The 18,583-nt window shown below is 42.5% G+C and overlaps 1 protein-coding gene across 2 annotated transcripts in view; it reads left to right on the top strand.

Moving 5' to 3' along the window:
* Window positions 1–18,583, top strand: part of LOC148904005 (plexin-A1-like) — a 162,613-nt gene that overhangs the window by 63,607 nt on the left and 80,423 nt on the right. For both annotated transcript variants that reach the window (XM_089012558.1, XM_089012549.1), the window contains exon 4: window positions 11,621–11,752. In XM_089012558.1, coding sequence (XP_088868684.1) covers window positions 11,621–11,752 — 132 coding nt within the window. The remainder of the gene's footprint in view (window positions 1–11,620; window positions 11,753–18,583) is intronic.

The following is an 18,583-nucleotide window of genomic DNA, read 5'->3' as shown; positions in this document are numbered from 1 at the left end:
ATCTCGCCCACCGATATAAAGTGAAGCTAATGGAGCGTTCCATAATCTTCTCCATCCATCTATCTATCAGTAATAGGCTGTGCTATCAATCCAGAGCAGTTAAGGGCAAGTGATGGGAGAGAAAAGGGTGGGGCGGATGGGAGCACCTCAAGTCATTTTCCCTGCTTGCAATTCCTCATAAGGATTGATAATAACCACTGGCTGGAGTGTAATCTTTGCCGAGATGAGACAGCTCACAGCCAGCCTTGACCTCTGTGACCCTGCCTCTGCTGATGATGTCATTTCCTCAAATAGGCCTTTTGTCTTGAAGTGGATGTGTGGGTTTTGTGAGTTGGAGGTCAACGCAATGATCTCATCTGTCTTTCAGTAGAACCGATTTGAATCCAATGAACAAATTGCGATACCAGCGGGCTTCAAAGTTGGGCAGAGCCTTGGGCTCACGCGTGCATTTGTGTTAGCAGGAGGTTTCAGCTATTTTCAGGTTTTTTGATATTAATGAGCATGCTCCTGCAGGGAGTGCCAGCAGTATTGGCATGCTAGTTTTCGACACCACCGTTTTATCAAGGCAAAAATACAGAAGGCCTCCCCTAGATAAGGATGTATAAAGTAACTTCCGGGTTGTGTGAGCGCTGGCGCGTGTGGCTACCGCCGCTCACCCGCAGAAAAAATATCCTGTGACTGTAAAGTGTCCTTGAGAGTTTTGAAAAACTACTCACCCTTGTAGAATGCGTTACTGAGGTAAGCTAGATACACCCTGAAGTGTTTGCAAAGCAATTGCGGGGGCATTAATGTCGTACATTGCTATATATTTCCAGTTACTTAGGTGTAGTCACAATTTTCCTCGCTGTCGTAACTCTTTTGCTCGTGGGGGATTTGTCCACGATCGAAAAAATAAATAAATACATAGCATCAACAAAAAGCTAAACATATGTGTGATGTCATATCAGATTTTTGTTCCTCAACTGTTGATCTTTGCCCAAATTCCAAATTTTGCAAATTTCATCATTTGAATTTTCCTGGATACATCCTGGATATCGTGACACATCCACAGTGGATGTAACAAGTGACAACAAACTCATTGTTTCCTTTAGCATTTGTGATTATTTAACGTGGAAAAAGACCTTTTATTGTTTCTTTTTGCATGTATGTATGTGCTTACCACCGGCGTCTGCACGGTGCCAGTGGAAGTGCTGGATGGTCGCACCTCACTAATCATGACATCATGGTTTCCACTGGATCCTTTCCATCTCATCCCTGTTCTGGCTTCTGCCCTCTTCCCTCTGTCTCCACGTTGGTCTGCTTGTTTTCTGGACTTCTTGTTTATACTTTTGGTCATGGTAAAATGTGGAGAAAAGGTTGAGTTAAAGTGTGTGAGGGGGTGATGGAGAGATTACAAATCCTGAAAGCAGGATTGGTGTCTGCTGGTGCCTGGCACAGCACATTCTACGGGGCCCGCTCACAACAACACGCGTCCACATTCTTTCTAAGCTTACTGCACAAATTAAAGTCGACATGTTATTGCAGTGTTTGTCGTGGTGTGTGCACATATGCAAAGTTTAAGAAGCCTCATTGTTTTCCGAGAAACTTGCGTTATGACACGAACCACATGGAATAACCAGTGGGGTCAAAATCAGCTTTGGGTAGTTTTACAACAGTGGTTTAGAGCTGTGTATAGTCCATGTTGAAAATATATGAACACTTTCATCCATCTCCTTAGTAATCACAAGGGTCAAGGCATGCCAGAGCCCATCCCAGCTGTCTACGGGCAGTAGGTGGAGACACCCTGAACCGGTTGCCAGCCAATCGCAGAGACATGCTCTCACACTCACACTTTGGGACATTTTAGAGTGTACCTCATGCATGTTTTTTGGAACGTGGGTGGAAACCGGAATACCCGGAGAAAATCCACACATGGGGAAAACATGCAAATTCCGCCCAGAAAGGCCAAACCTTGTACGTGTGCACTGTGAGGCAGCCACGCACCCACTTAACCACCAATATATTTGGATCTCGACGTTTTTTAAATTTCAATCAACCACCCGTTATATTAATGTGTATATTAAGTCATTCACTGCCAGATGTGCATAAATGTGTCTACTCCAGTGCCAAGGTTTTTGTCATTGTCACTGAAATCCCGGATTTTGTTTCCTGTTTGCTTCATCCTCTCAATGACTTGGCATTCCACCCAGGAAATTAAAAAAAACATTTTCTCCTTGTTTACGATCTGGCACATTCAACGCCGCAGCTTTCAGTCTCTAAGTGCAGCGTGTCTTTTATGTATATGTTTTTCAGCCTTCCCCAAACACTTAACATTGGAAAACACGTAAAGGAGCGAATGTTGCAGGGAATATTTATTCTTTACATCGTTTTTTCTATTCCTCCACCGAGTAAGTCCCATTGTTGACATCTTTGTCGGTAACATACAGTAATAGTGGTGTAGTAATCCGGTATACTGTTTAGATGTTCCAGTTAAGCATTTTAGGAGCAGTAATGTTTAGTTCTATGAAAACATCACATTGAAGCGAAAAGTCTTTTGCTATTATGGAGTTGATGGTGCTTTTATTGTTTTTCGAAGCCTATTAACACTGCTAAGAACACATTTAACTGCAGTGAAAGCGAGTGACCGTGAACATTCTGCAGAGCTTCACATGGAAGTGGCAGCAACCAATAAAAAGCTGTCAAAATGAGCAATGGTGTGTACTCGTTTCAGAAAACCACGCTGCATCTGGCATTTGTGCACAATTCACAACAGAGTGGGGGAACAGTCTACTGTATCTCCTATACAAAGTAAATACTCCTTCATTCAGAGAGGCTCTCGAATTCAGACTGTTTGCCTTCCATTACGCATTTATTCTCGTGTTTCATGAGCACATGATGGGAAATTCAATTTGTGTCACTGCCACCTTGATCAATTTTATTCAGCGACAAACAGGGTGCAAACTTATTTGACAGATGTGGAAGGTCATCCACAAACAGGCCTCGCCCAGGAATGTGTCCACCAAAGAAAATACGGCCTAGTTTGTTTTATTGTGTCTGGGAAGAGTAATTGATAGATTGATTGTCTGAGAGTATGAATGCTATAAAATGAGACATGAAATGTGATTTATCAAACCTGCGGTGAATTGTGATGGCTTATTTTACATCTCGAAATTGCATGTCGGAAATTTCCATTCAAATCGGCTGAATGCCGGCAGAATAAGAGAGAGGCCTTGGGTTGACTTGATCTGTTCTGCTCGTGCAAACATTTTTTTAAACACCACAGAAATAAATTATGGTAATATATTGTATATTCAGCATTACAATCACTTTGAAAAGCGGTGAGGGCTGAATTGCAGCCAGTCTCGTTTCAATTCTGCAATTTTTTGGGTCTACACTATTTCAGCAGGGGGTGACACTCTTCCACACCAGGTTTCCACATGTGCAGGCCCAAATTTTAAATGCAATATACACAGGTAGAACAATTTCAGAGTCAAATATCAACATAAAATATGGAAAATTAGACACATTTTGACTTTCAGGCAAGATGTTTTAAAATGTCTCACTGAGCAACAAAAGTCACTGTGAACATTTTGAATTTTGAGTTTTGGAAAAATCATCAACCGTGAACTTCCCAAACTCCCGCCAATTTTTGTCCAGCACTTGGGATAGTTTCGAAGGATTTCAATCCTAGCATATTGTACGCGGCATGGCCACAAACAGGGCACATAATTCAATAGAGCGGACAGACGTATGATTTAGCATGCATTTTCTGCCATCATTCTCAATAGGGACGATAGTCTCAACAACTTTACTGCATTAACAATAAAATGTGACACCGAAAAAAACTAGCAAAAGAAGCTACCTAAGCTAGCATGAATCGCAATAGTCAAGTAGAATCAACAGCATGTTGGTGAACACTAAACACTTGGATGAGTGTCATTTTCAGCTACAATTTAGCCTTGAAACAGAGACTCACCATGATTCCAACTATGTCCTGAGTGTCAACAATAACAGTACACTGTGTTAAAAATGTATGAGGGAAAATCAATGCAGTTTATCCGTCAACAATATTGTAGTATTGTAATAATAGTACATCTTCCCTTTATGTCCATTCCTGCAGTTTAGAGTTAGCCATTATCTGCAACGATGTCGCAGTGAATTGAAAAAAAAAAGAAAACTTAGAATAAACTGTTGCAGATGCCCGCAGTATTAACAGGAATCAATTTCCACAGAAACTGAGTTTATGTTGCCCCCAACACAAATCTGTTCTCTAATGGCTTGCCTCAGCTTCTCTATGAATTTGTTTCATAAAGATTTTTAGGTTGTTAAAGTTTGCTCACACCCGTGTGCATTCGTAAAATCAAATAAATAAAAGAAGAAGTGGGCTCTTCGTCTGTAGGGTTAACACTGTAGAAAACATTGTTGTGCCTCGAGTCTCTGAGACCGTAAAACTTTACTACATAGTTGGAAAGTATTCTGTCTGTTCGTGTGTCCACTATATCTCAAATGGAAACATTTTAACATGTGGGTGGGAAGTCAGTGGGTAATATTTTTTTGTGGAAGCTAAGAGACCAGTCTTCATAGCACCCTGGTGTTGCAGAATAATACTTCAAATTATGACTTATTGGGGACATTTTTTGTTGTTGGAGACACAGTGTAATATTTCACAAACCTTTTTGCCTACAACACATCATTCGTTGGGTCGAGATGAATGCATTTGATTAATTTTGGTCATAACGGGCATATACATAAAGGATAAGTACATTCATCAAAATGTTATTTAATTTTACCGTTACTTGAAAACTTGAAAATGTTGGGTTGAGTCACACTGACTCAACCCAACAGGGAAACCAGGCCAAGACAAGCAGCACATAATAGCGTGATAGACATGGAACAAAATAAAACTATACACAAACAACTAAACTACACAACAGCACTATAGACTTAAATTCTGGTAATATACTAAACAGATTATGTAAATGAGTTAAAATCAGTCGCATCGTCTCAACTTATTTTAATGTATTTGTTAGGTGTGTGAAGTAATTCTCAATTTCATGTGGCTTGGAGGTCCATACCAAGCAATTACAGCACATGATCAAAAAGCAGATTTGATGGATGTCATAGTTTCACTCATTGACGTAAAACGCGTGTGAAGTATCTTCTCGATAAATATGATACTTTGCCCCACGTCCCGACCTAAAATATTGACATGAATGGAAAATAAAATGGGGCCCGACATTGATCCTTGTGGAACACAAATGTTTACTTTCTTCAAGTATGAGGTGCAACTATCAAATGCCACACAATGAGTTCTACTACTCAGGTAATTATTAAACTAGGTTAGCCCACTACAACTAAAGCCTCAGAATCTTTTCAGGTGTATCAAATAATCAATAAATACAGTCGCACAAGACTTCTTGTTATCAGAATCATGTATGATGTCATTTGTAAGTGGGGTTATAGTTGTAATTGTGTGGTGTCCTCATTGGAACCCAGGCTAAGTGGGGTTTTGAAACTGAGATATCAGGTAAAAACTGTTTCAGTTGCTCATTTATGAGAGTCAAATAAGTTAGCCAAGAGAGACAGTCTTGAACTTGGCAGGACATGCCATTATTGTTTAAGATTGAACTTTTGAGAAGAGGGTGGACAAATACAGATTTCCACGATATTGTAGTTTAAGATTAAAAATGTAAGAGACAGCAATCACGTTTTAAGCACTCTAAGGAAATATGGCTTAAACTGTTCCTGACCAGCAGACCTTTTTACAGTCCACTTCCAACAAATACGCTTGTACTTCGCAGACATGTATAGATTTTTTTCCCCACCATATTTCCAATAAATACACCAGGGACGGCGGTTCCATGACCAGGAGGGCTGGCTAAAGTTGTTGACTGAATAGCTTTCAGTATTAACTCTTTTAACTCATACTGCGTCGTGAAACCAAGGCCTGTTTATCAAATATTTGTATTTAGTTAGTTATTTTAAATAATGACTTATAAGGCTATCCCCTACCGACAGTCACATTTTCTTTCTATGATTGTGCCTAATAAACATACATCCTGGGTGATGTTTACCCAGAGGGAAACACATTTTTAGTCAGGGGCAAATGAAAGATAATGAACGCACACACACGGCCATACACACTGAAGCAGTTTGGATCAAGGGAACAATGAAACAATGGTATTTTGAAAGCATTTTCGATTTAATTAGTTATTTTTATGAAACCTGAAGACATTCAGAAGGACTGCCTTCACGCATAAAATGTCGCTCTCATGGAGATGATTTTAACTAACAGTCCCGTGTGTGCACATATAACACTCCAATGTGTATCCAACGTTTCTCATGGCAAACCGTCTTGGTTTTAGGGGGAAAAGAAAGGACAACAGGCTCCCTCGGTGTGTTTAAAGTTTAATTCCTGTGTGTGTTGGCACCAACTGTTCTGTCAAAGCATATTTCGCCATAGGCCATAAACATCGCTACTTGTCCTTTCTCTAGCCTTTACTTGGACTTTCTCTCCACATGTTCCTTTTGTCACCAACATTTTTTTTACAGCTTCCCAACATCAGTCTTCTTTAAGAGCCTCTTTGCAAGATGTTTGTGTTGATCATTTTGGAAAATGAGTGTACTGCAGTATGTTGTAGAGGGGGAAAATAACATTCTTAAAACAAAGAGTTATTGTGCTTTTGCAAGCTCTATTAGTGGTTTTGAGAGAAATAATAATAATAATAATATGTCTTAGAATGTAACATACCACTACATTTTTCTGTCAATTACCTTCCAAATCTTACAACAACAGCAGCCAGGTGGTCCAGTAGTTTGATTCTGGTTCCAGCCTCCATGTGTGGAGTTTGCATGATCTACCTGGGCTTATGTGAGTTTTCTCAGGGTACTCCATTTTCCTCCTACATTCCCAAAAAGGTTCAAGTTAATGGAATTCTCTCAATTGTCCTTGGGTGTGAGTGTGAGTGTTGGTGGTTGTTCATCTGTCTGTTCACTCAGTTTTATTTTGGCTTCAGAGGACAGGGAAAGAGAACAATGAAGGGGACGCATTTTGGACAGCCTGCACACAAGAAAGCGAGGACCCGGAATCAAACCCATGACATCTGCATTGTGAAGCGCACGTGCCAACCAATCCGGCTGATACACAGATTAACTGTAAATATGTTTCAGATGCACACACACATGTGCAAATGTTAGTTCTAATGCCTCTTTCGAGTACCGCGAGACGTCTTTGCGGTCACACTTAACTGCACAGCAATGACACCACCAAGGGGTTTTGTTATTGTCTTCCACCGTATGGTTGTTTAAATGGCAATTTGAAGCTCGGCTGACTCTATAATTAGCTGTGAGCTCCCACAGCATAGGAGGATTAAAAAAAAAAATCTTATCATATCCCCCTTGTAATTACATATCCACAGTAGGATGGCAGACTGCACAGACAAACTGTATGACGGGTGTAAATGCCCGAGCATCTACATGTACAAGTGTAGTAATTCACCACCTGCAACTGCCGAGACAAATGTTGAAGATAAATGACAACAGCAGAAAAGAAAGTTCAAAATATGACTCTCCCCATTTGAACCATTGTGAACCTCTGATATGAAGCATCAATAAAGCAACAGACTGATGTGGGACACGGTACTCGTTAGAGGGTGGAAGGGATTGTAATCTAACTGCCGGATAATTGCTCTTTTCACACCAAACACAGCAGAATGCAGAGCGAGATGTCCCAAATGAGCCCCGATTGGTCCTATCAATGGGAGGCTTTGTCGAAGCACGTCGTTTTGAACCTGTGCAGCGTTATTGCAAAGTAGAACCTTACTGATGATGATGGCCACAAAATGGTGTTGTTTCTTGGCCATTGAGCCAAACTCGTATCCTTAACTCATTCGCTGCCATCCTCGAATTTATTCGGGAATTGAAAATAAGATGCGGAGCGCCATTCCCAAATTTGTTCAGATTTGGTTTTTTTTTCTTGCGGTTGCTGCCGATAAATCACTGGTAAGACCTCTGGCAATTTTTTTTCCTCCCATGAGGGGGCTTAATTTTCCTTTTGGACAACCGCCCCCACTTGGACCTCATGTTACTCCACTCTTTTTTTATGAAAGAAGAGAGTCTAAGGTGTGTACCACTGTATTGAATGTTTATGTAGTTCCAAAAATGAATATTATGTGCATCCTGCAATTTGAGTAACAATGACAAAAACACTGGCACGGTAGGGGACACATTTTTGCAATCCTCTGGCAGTGAATGAGTTAAACGGAGCTTGAGAAAAAAAACTTTGTTGTCTTCAGCTAATGTCTTAGCTAATACTTTTCATTAAAATTGAAATAATTTCTAAAAGCCTTAGCATTTCAATTGTGATTTCACTGTCAATGTGAAAAATCCGTCCATCATTTCATCTATTTTGTAATGCGCCAAAAGGTCACGGGAATCATGGAGACTATCTCGGCTGTCATCAGGCAATAGGTGAAGGACACCCTGAACTGGTTGCCAGCCATTCACATGTACATATCATATTTGTCTGTCTGTTACTACCTTCATCTTCTGGCCTTTGACAGACCCCCTCATTAGTCTCTTGCCCTTTCCTCTGCAGCCAATAATAAATCAGAGTGGCAATTTGCACGAAAATGAGAACGAAAGGCAAATAAATTCAGTCAACGTACAAACCGTCGGCCGCACCGAGAGGTTGTTTTCTTGATCTGTGGGTCGTTTGGGTCACATAGCGATCATTCTGAAGCATAGCATCTTTATTAATGGCATGTCATCCTCGGGGGCGTGGCCCTTATTTACTGACATGCACATTAATTGCTGAGTCAACACCGAGGTCATGACTGCATTTTATCAACACACACACACTGAAGAAGCGTCATTCCATTCTTAGAGTTGCTCTCATGAACTGCGTCGAATGGGACAGTATTGGTGTGTGTGTGAACTGTATATGTGTGTATGTATTTTTTTTCTTTCCCTTTCCCTTTTAAACCTTCTCTTGTCGCCTTGTCGACAGCTGTCCGCTAGCCCTCGAGGGCTGCACCTTTCTGCTCTTGACAAATTGAACTCGTTTAGTTGTACTTTCACTACTCACTGCAGGGCAAAGACAGGAAAATACACACACATGTGTGCGCGCACACACACACACGCGTACAAGGGGAGTGTGCACAAGCTGCTACACTGCGCTATACATGTCCAGTGATTTCCGCTTGGCCGCTCATGTGTGTCAGCTAAGGTGGTACATCTAAGGATGCAAAAGAGCAAGTGACAAGTCGAGGTGGAGAGAAACGTACAGACAAAGAGAATGGAAGTAGATTACATGAAAAGCGTCAGAGAAATGAGCATTTTCTTCTCATTCTGCCAATCTGAGGGAAAAAAAGAAAAGAAAAAAAATTGAAAATGAAGAGGTCAATGAGGATAAAGTCTGGAAAATGGATGGACGGAATAGGAGGTCAGTGCCACCACATGATAGGCAATGAGCGAGCCTAGCGATTGATAATGTTGAATATGAAATAGGTACCTTAGAAATTATTTTTATGAACATAAAAGGCAGAAAGGCGAGAAGATTTACTGCGCACCGGCGTCACACATGTTTGACGCATCGTTTGAACAGACGGACAGCTAGCATGTTCTCTCATAATTTGCTTTTTCCCGTCTATAATATCATTATTTCAAACTTTATGTACTGTACCTTAGTTGGGTGATTAACGATAGAGATGTAAATGTGTTTATTAGATGGTTAGAATATTTTAAGTAGGTTGGGTAGTTTTTCACCAGGTTGTCAAATAGAATTGTCGAAGGTGAGAAGATGCCTGAGGAATGGAGGAAATGTGTGCTGGTCCCCATTTTCAAGAAAATAAATGACGTTCAGGATTGTGGTAACTATTGCCGTGAAGTTATGGAAGAGGACAGGATAGAGGAGAGTAGTTTTGTTTCATACCGAGGAAGAGCACTAGGGAGTTGATGGACAAGTTCAGGGGAGGTTCAGCAGAATTTGTCTTTGTCAATTCAGCCTATGAGAACTCAGAGATGCGTTAAGGCACTGAAAGATGAAGTCAAGAGTGGCAGAGAAGTAGCTTGAATCAGTTCAGGACATGTACAGTGTGAGGGTGGAAGAACAGTGTTGAGGTGTTCACATGACACCACGAACAAGGGGGCGGGACCTTCTGAAACTGGCCACTTCCGGTTTCAAATTGAAGCACTTTTTAGACACTTTAAGTCATTTTTATTGGTGTTTTGCATTTGACTAAAAATATCATACTGCGTGTTTTGGGTATGATGCTATAAAACGTTTTTCTGATGTCAGTTAGGAAACAAAATGCAGGTATTCTAACGACAATATACCGTTTGATGGAAATGGAGCCTCCCGACTCGACTTGGCAGGTCACGGGAAGGGAGCAGAAACCTGCAGGCTATTTGAAGACATGAGAGAGTACACACTCACCTGTGCCACTCTGCATCCCTTCCGTGCCAAGTGACCTGAATCTCGCTCCAACTGCCCTCTGCCCCGAGCTGTCGGGCGACTCGTCTGTCGCCGTTCACATTCCCACATAATTGTGGACTCTAATCTTCACAAATGCTAATGGTTTTCTTTCCTGCTTTGCTGAATAACAATTTGCACCTCAGTGTGTGAGTGTGTGTCTGTGTGTTTGTGGACCGCCGTTACGTGTACACTGTGAGGAATATAACATCAAATGCAAAAGTGTTGCATTTTAATCTGTGTGGATGATTCTTCCAAAAACATTTCAAAATCACCTACATTACCAGTCGGCGATTCAGAGTCTTCGGTTTTGCCAAACATTTACATAGTATCGCTCTTACAAATGTCTGAAAGTCAGGTAAATTGATGTGAGCATTGTTCCTCCAATTCTTTCAATTGGATTTATTTTAAGAACTGAAGTGAACTGAGTACCTCCTTGCCCCCTGCCTCCATGTACAAGCCGCTCTCAGCGCAAAACGTTTGATTCCATTTTGTTGTAAACTCTGAGTCAAATACCTGACATTTTGCTTTGTAGAGTAAAATCTTGAGACTATTTTGATAAAATATCCCACTGAGAACCATAACAAAGCTGATTTTTCATTGTACTTGCCTTTTTTGCAAAGTGAATTTCTGCTCTTTTGAAACAAGCTCTCCCACTGCGTTGACAAGCCTTACCTTCTGTTACAAAAAAATTATATTTTAAGGCAACTCTGTTTGTGACTTGACAGATAAAAAAGTACACACATTGTTTTGAGACCTGGAGAGTCAAACATTGGAAGATATGAGTGCAAAGGAAACGTTTTTGCAGACTTTGGGAAAGGTTTAGACATGAGTTAACGTATTTTGGTGTCACACTGTTTATGTATATGACTTTTGATTTGATTAGCAAAAATTAGCAGCTCATAGCTCAACAATAATGACAGGAAATTTCACTCAACTGTTTTTCTTTTAAACCTCATCGTGGTTTTTGGTTGAATTTTAATGGTTTTGTTGTTTATTTAAAATGACAAAAACATGAATATACGCATTTCATGAGTATGGGAAGGAATGCCATATTTTTGCTTGTGTGAAAATGTAGGCAATTATGCCACTTGACGCATTGCAATTTTTTGGCGGGTTGGCATGTTAAAATGAAAATTGACATTTTTTTTTCTGTTTGACTTCTCTTAGATCCTCGTCAACTCTGTTTCCCAGCCGGCTTTGCTGTACGAAAACATCGTCGTGAGTGATGGCAGCCCCATCCTGAAAGATTTGCTCTTCAGCCCAGATCACCAATACTTGTATGCTCTCAGCAATCAACAGGTAAAGTCTGACTCTTCGCAAACTCTGAAAGAATCAGCATCCACCCGAGTTTGTCGGTTATTCAGGATGCGGTTGACAAGTCCAGCGATGCATATGATTCATGAACAATGTGAAACATGCAGCAAGGATGAGTGACATCCACAACAAATAGGAGGAGATTATAGACCAGGGTGTCAAATTACTTTTTGTTGTATCCCAGATTTTAATGTTTCCCTTTGAAATCCATGAAAGACCACCTCCTCTTCCAGAACTTTAAAAACACAACAATGCACGTCAGTGATAACAGTTTGGAGTCTTTGCTTTGGTATAATTAAAAATAACAAGGTTGTTTTAGAAATTGTTCAGCATTGAAGCGATAACATAATTGATCAGCACACTTGAGATATGCCCAAGTAAAAGTTCTGCTTCTTTTTCGTCTTTCAAGGATTGATTTTCCCCCACTGCTGTCTAAAGCTGTTATGACCTTAAAAATGTCAAGAACACACACACACACACACACACACACGCACACGAACATCAGTTAATTGATTTTTCATCTCACTCATTCAAAATGGAAAATGACACCGGTCTCATTCAAAACACTCTCTGGGATTTGCTTTATTTATCTTGCTTTCAAAAGCCTTAAAACATATTATTCTTTCCTAGTTGCTATACGTTCACATGACACTTTATAATTTATGACTTAAAATGTTCTGCAATTGAACAATGACGTGAGCTGTCAGGCGGCAAAGCTCATCTGCTCAATATATGGAGGTATATGCTTTGTGCCAAAAATGTCCAAAATATCAAGAAATGGCTGCTATGCATATAAATGTTCAGTTTGATTGACTCCACAATTCTCTTTCTTCTCTTTAAAAAAGAGAGATAGTTATCTATAAACTATCTCTTCTATGGCTACCTCCATATTGTTAATTAACAAAACAAAACAAACCCCCCAAAAAACGAAATGTCCTGACAAACACAGCATTCAATTTAGTCAATGAAATCAGTCACTTCTGGTATTCAGTGATAAAGTCATTAGGGCCGACTCCCTGACAAAACTTCTTATGCCACTGTCCATCTGTGTCTCCAACCCAATTATCTAAACACTTCATTTCTTGTCAATGTGACATGGAGCAGATTCTGCAGAGGCGGCGGTCGTGAGGCTTTGCATCTTTGCCGTCGACAGACAACTTGTTGATGGTCATTTTAATTAAGCTCGTCGTGATGAGCCTGCACTTTTGTGCTGTCCAAAAACAAGGGGCCTCTTCTTAAACCATCAATTGGAAACAGTGGAAAATGTATCTCAAAAGAAAAAGCTGTATTTTCTGTTCTATTTTATATCCTGACATTCATGTCCGACTGCAACAAAAAGCTTTTTTCCACACAATGCGTTTCACCTAGCTCAAACAGATTATTAAGTGATAAGAGTGAACACCCATTCAGAATGGTATATCCAGTGGTCAGAATACGTGCTTTACTAAGGGACATGAAATGCATGTAAATATGTTCTATTTTCTTTCATATTTCACCAATAATGTAAAAATAAATCGAGTGATCATTGACAGGAACCCTTCATTTTCCTTTGTGCCTTTGTGAGGTGTGAACGAATGGCTGATGTTGAAACACGCAGCAGCTCAAGCGTAACCTAACATTATGTATCAGCCCATGCCTTGCACTATTTTTCATCACCTTCTCATCCCTTACCTGCAACGACTCTTATCTCATAACAGCTAATGACCGCACCGTGATAACCTTGAGTGAGACATTCCCGGCCTGTCGACAGAACTGCCTCGTGAGTGCCGTGTAATTTACCAAAGATTAAACATAATTGACTTCTGTGTGTCTGCATGAGCACAGCGAAGAAATCGAGTCTAATTGATACAAATGGACAGTGTGGGTCTGACTGGGAGAATTAAGCCTGTCCATCAAAGGTGGCCAGAGGGAGGCTTATTCTGTACCAAAGACGAGAGGTGTGATTATATACAACAAAGAGAAGGCTCCATACATGCACCAAGAGGAGTATCATCTTTATTGCCCACGTATGTAGAACGCACAAGAAATTTGTCTCCGGTAGTCCAGGCTACGTGAGTACTGCAAGAATAATCAGAATCAGAATCAGAATACCTTTATTCGTCCCGCAATGGGGAAATTTGCAGTCCACAGCAGCAATTGAAGAGGGATGGGGTTGGGGTGGGAGTGAAAGGATAGAAAACAAGATATTCTAAGCATAACAAAATAAAAATGTCAACTGTATACTGTGCAAATGTAGATGTGCAAAAACCGTTCTATAAACAAGACTGTACATAGTGCAGAATCAAGAAATGCATTTAGATATATTGCAACAACCCATATTTACAGGTGTCCAGTTTTTTTGGTTTTTTTTTTTCACATGTGATCATTGGGAATTGTGAAGCCTGACAGCAGTCGGTAGGAACGAGCGGCGGTACCTCTCCTTCTTGCAGCGCGGGTGTAATAGTCTCTGGCTAAAGGAGCTACCCAGAGCTGTCAGGATGGGCAGGAGGGGGTGGGAGGGGCTGTCCGTCATAGCTTTTAGTTTAGCTAGCGTCCGTCTGTTGCCCACCTCCTCTAGAGAGTCCAGCGAGCAGCCCACGACAGAACTGGCCCGCTTGACAAAGCGCTCCAGTCTTTTTCTGTCCCGGGTGGTGATGCTGCCTGACCAGCAGACAATGCCATAGTGGATGGCTGATGCCACCACAGAGTCATAGAAAGTCTTTAGGAGTGACCCCTGAACTCCAAAAGACCTCAGTTTCCTGAGGAGGAAGAGGCGACTCTGTCCCTTTTTGATTAGGGCATCCGTGTTTGTTGTCCAGTCCAGTTTATTGTTGAGAGTAACACCCAGGTACTTGTAGGAGGTCACCCTCTCAATGTCCGAACCCTGGATGTTCAATGGTGCAGGTGACGATTGTTTCCTGCAGAAATCCACCACCAGCTCCTTGGTTTTGCCGGTGTTGATCTGGAGGTGATTCTGCTGGCACCAGTCCACAAAGTCCTTTGTCAGTCCCCTGTACTCCCTATCGTCTCCCTCTGTAATGAGGCCGACAATAGCTGAGTCGTCAGAGAACTTCTGAAGGTGGCAGGTTGGGGTGTTGTAGTTGAAGTCCGAGGTGTAGAGGGTGAAGAGGAATGGAGCCAGGACTGTTCCCTGCGGCGCTCCGGTGCTGCAGAGAAGCCTGTCCGACTCACAGTTCTTTACCCTCACGTACTGTGGCCTGTTTGTGAGGTAGTCTGTAATCCAGGATGTGAGGTGATGGTCGACTCCGGCATGCTGCAGTTTGTCCCCCAGTAGACTTGGCTGGATGGTGTTGAAGGCACTGGAGAAATCGAAGAATGTGATCCTCACCGTGCTCCCAGCATTCTCCAGGTGCAGCAACGCCGTATGGAGGAGGTAGATGATGGCATCCTCCACACCGATGCTGGGCTGGTAGGCAAACTGCAGCGGGTCCAGCGATGAGCTTGCCAGCGGTCGCAGGTGGGCGAGGACGAGTCTCTCCAGCGTCTTCATCAGGTGAGACGTCAGCGCCACCGGTCTGTAGCTGTTGAGCTCTTTGGGGTTGGCAATCTTGGGCACTGGGACCAGGCATGACGTTTTCCACAGCTGTGGAACTCTGCCCAGCTTCAGGCTCAGGTTGAACAAGTGCTGGACAATGTCACACAGCTGGTCGGAGCAGGTCTTGAGGAGTCGGGAACTGATGTCATCCGGACCTGCTGCCTTCCTCACCTGCATCCTCCTCAGTTGGTTCCTCACCTGCGCAGTTGTGACAGACAGGCAGGAACCAGGAGGCAGAGTGGCGGCTGAGGGTGTGGCAACGGTTGGGAGGGCAGATGTTGGTTGTGGAGAGCTGGTCGTGAGAGGGGGCAGGGAGGGTAAGGCCACAGTGAGAGTTGGTGCAGGTGCAGCTACAGGTGAAGTTGACGGTGGGCCGGGGGCGGCTGGCGTCTTGTCAAACCGATTGAAAAAGCGGTTGAGTTCATCTGCCCAGTCCTTGTCTTTTTCGTTCAATGTCACTGGGCTTTTGTGGCCTGAGATGTTTTTCAGGCCCTTCCAGACACCAGCGACATTGCTGGCTTGCAGCTGCTCCTCCATTTTCATCCTGTAGGCCTTCTTCCCCTCTCTGATCTTCCTCCTCAGTTGGATCTGCACGGCCTTCAGTTCCTCTCTGTTGCCCGACACAAAAGCCCTTTTCTTCTCCTTCAGGAGGACTTTTATGTCGGGATTAATCCATGGTTTGTTGTTGGCAAAACACCGCACAGTCCTGGTGGGTACGGTGTTTTGTTCACAAAAGTTAATGTAGTCTGTGATGGTGTTGGTGAGTGAGTCAATGTCTTCCCCATGAATCTCAGTAAAGAGCTCCCACCTGGTTGAATCAAAACAGTCCCGCAGAGCTTCTTCAGCTTCTGTGGACCATCTTTTGATCGTGCGGGTCACAGCTGGTTGCCTCTGGACAAGGGGTTTGTACACAGGCTGGAGATAAACCATATTGTGGTCTGCTCTTCCGAGAGGGGGGAGGGGGGAGGGGGGAGGGTTTGTATGCATCCTTGGCGTTTGAATAAAATAGGTCCAATATGTTATTGTCTCTGGTGGCACAAGTTACATACTGTGTGAATGTTGGGAGGGAGAATTTCAGGGAAATGTGATTGAAGTCCCCTGAGATGATAAACAAGGCGTTGGGGGACTGGGTTTGCAGCTTGTTTACAACAGATATGAGGGCATCGGAGGCAGCGCCGCCATTTGCCGTAGGGGGAATGTACGTCGTCACGGCTATGACGTGTGAGAATTCCCGTGGCAGGTAACGCGGCCGGAGGCTAACGGCTAGCAGCTCGATGTCCCGAGTGCAAAGTTTTTCCTTCACCGTGATGTGCCCAGGATTGCACCATTTGTCATTCACAAATACAGCAATCCCCCCTCCTTTCTGCTTACCGCTGCCTTCATTTCTGTCCGCTCGTACGAGTTGGAAGCCCTCCAACTCTGCGTGGGCGTCCGGAGTGATTGCCGAAAGCCATGTCTCCGTGACGAGTAGCAAGCTGGCTTCCCGGTACTCCCTCTGATGTCGCGTTAGCGCCGCCAGCTCGTCCATTTTATTTGGGAGCGATCTCACGTTCCCCATGATGACGGACGGGAGAACGTGTCGGTATTTCCTCGTTCTTTTGCGGCGATCTTTCCCGGCCCGACATCCTCGTTTCCTCCTCTTCAATTCATCGGGGATGTCTGGTGCGGCGGCCGCTAGTCCGCTATTAGCCCGCCACGCTAGTAGCTGGTCTCGACTGTAAACAATGGGATTCCGCGTGCGCGTGGATTCCCCGTTCACAGGAGCGATGAAAAAGTAAAAAATAACGGCGATGAGCAAAAGAAAAGATGCCCATCTCCTCTTTGTAGGTTTATGGAACGAGATTAGGCAAAACAAAAACGGGAAAGTAAAGAAGTGAAAAAGTAGACAAGAAAGGGAGAGAGCTGCTGCGGAGGCAGCCACACAGGGGGGCGCCATCTTAAAATAAGCAATTACAATAAACAAGGACATTGCAGACAACTATCAAAAAAATATTCCATTATGTAAGATGAACAATGTGGAGTAGTACCACTCATTGAGAAAATGCAAAGTACCAACGGAGATAAAATGGTGCAATCCAAAACAGTAGCAGTAGTTGTAGTACAATTTTAGGTGTGCAACTACACAGAAAGTCCTTGAGTGCTTTAATATGTCCCTGCTGGGGAATATCAATCAATAAAAAATATTCAAGTATGTAGAGAGCTGGTGCTACAATAAACATAGCAGTAAAAAGGGACCCTTTTAACTGCTATGTTTATTGTAGCACCAGCTCTCAAAAATGCAAAGGGCCACGCCAGGTTTGAGTTGTTGTTTTTGCCGTTAATACCAAGAGGGAAATCATTTTAGAATGTGTGCTAGATTTGTTACATTTGAATCGGTAGCATTTGCCGGAAAAGAGTAGTTGGAAAATGTGGTGTGCAGGGTGTGCGGGGTCCTGCATGATTTCCCTTGTACTTGTCTTGGTTCTTTAAGTGAGCTCAAACTTTTTCCACTTTTTCTGAAGCACGAAAAACACAGATGTGATGAAACGATTAAAAGCCAAACAGTTGAGATTATAAATCTGACTATTGTCATTGAATTCTTTTCCAATAAGCATCCTGTCGTGCAAAGTTTGCATTGCTCAGCAGTTCTCTCAGCAGTGTTCGATGTTGTCAAGTCATTCATCTTCCAAGTCTTCCCATAGGTTCCCTCTTATTTGCTGTTATCTACATGATAGCGATTGGTTCTTGGCAGCAGAAAAGTTCTTTTCAATTATTCAAGCCAGCAAGTGTTTTACTTTTTCATGACCACCGATATGTCTACTGCATTTACTGGAATGTTAGCACGGCAACAGTGTGGAAGACAGGATAAAAGCCTTGTTTAAAAAGAAAATAAATAAATTACTGCATGAAAATGGGGACCACGGTGATACTCTCATGTAAGTGTCATGATGCATAAGTGTTAAGTACTGTATACATATACGCATGTACGATTCTCTTTGACCATTCCGACAAGGGACTTAACGAGTAGAGCTAAAGCGATCTCTTTGTGATGCACATAATTGCAGTTCCCCCTGAACGGTTGAGCATTGATGATACTCACAATCGTTCTCAGAAACGGAGCAGTGAGTGGACTTGTCATGGAGGGAGAACAATATTATCCGGTTGTTGGATGTCCTTTTGTTATTCTTTCTTTATGTTGTTTTAGGGCTACACTATAGTTCTATAGAAAGTACTGTCCATTGGAGTACAAAGTCTCACTCGCCAACTTTATGCATTTGGCATTAAAGTTACAAAAAAACCAT

Source organism: Hippocampus bargibanti, linkage group LG01 (assembly GCF_051943395.1).
Source record: "Hippocampus bargibanti isolate YZ-2025 linkage group LG01, ASM5194339v1, whole genome shotgun sequence".
Taxonomy (NCBI): Eukaryota; Metazoa; Chordata; class Actinopteri; order Syngnathiformes; family Syngnathidae; genus Hippocampus; species Hippocampus bargibanti.
This window is presented reverse-complemented; position numbering and strand designations above follow the sequence as displayed.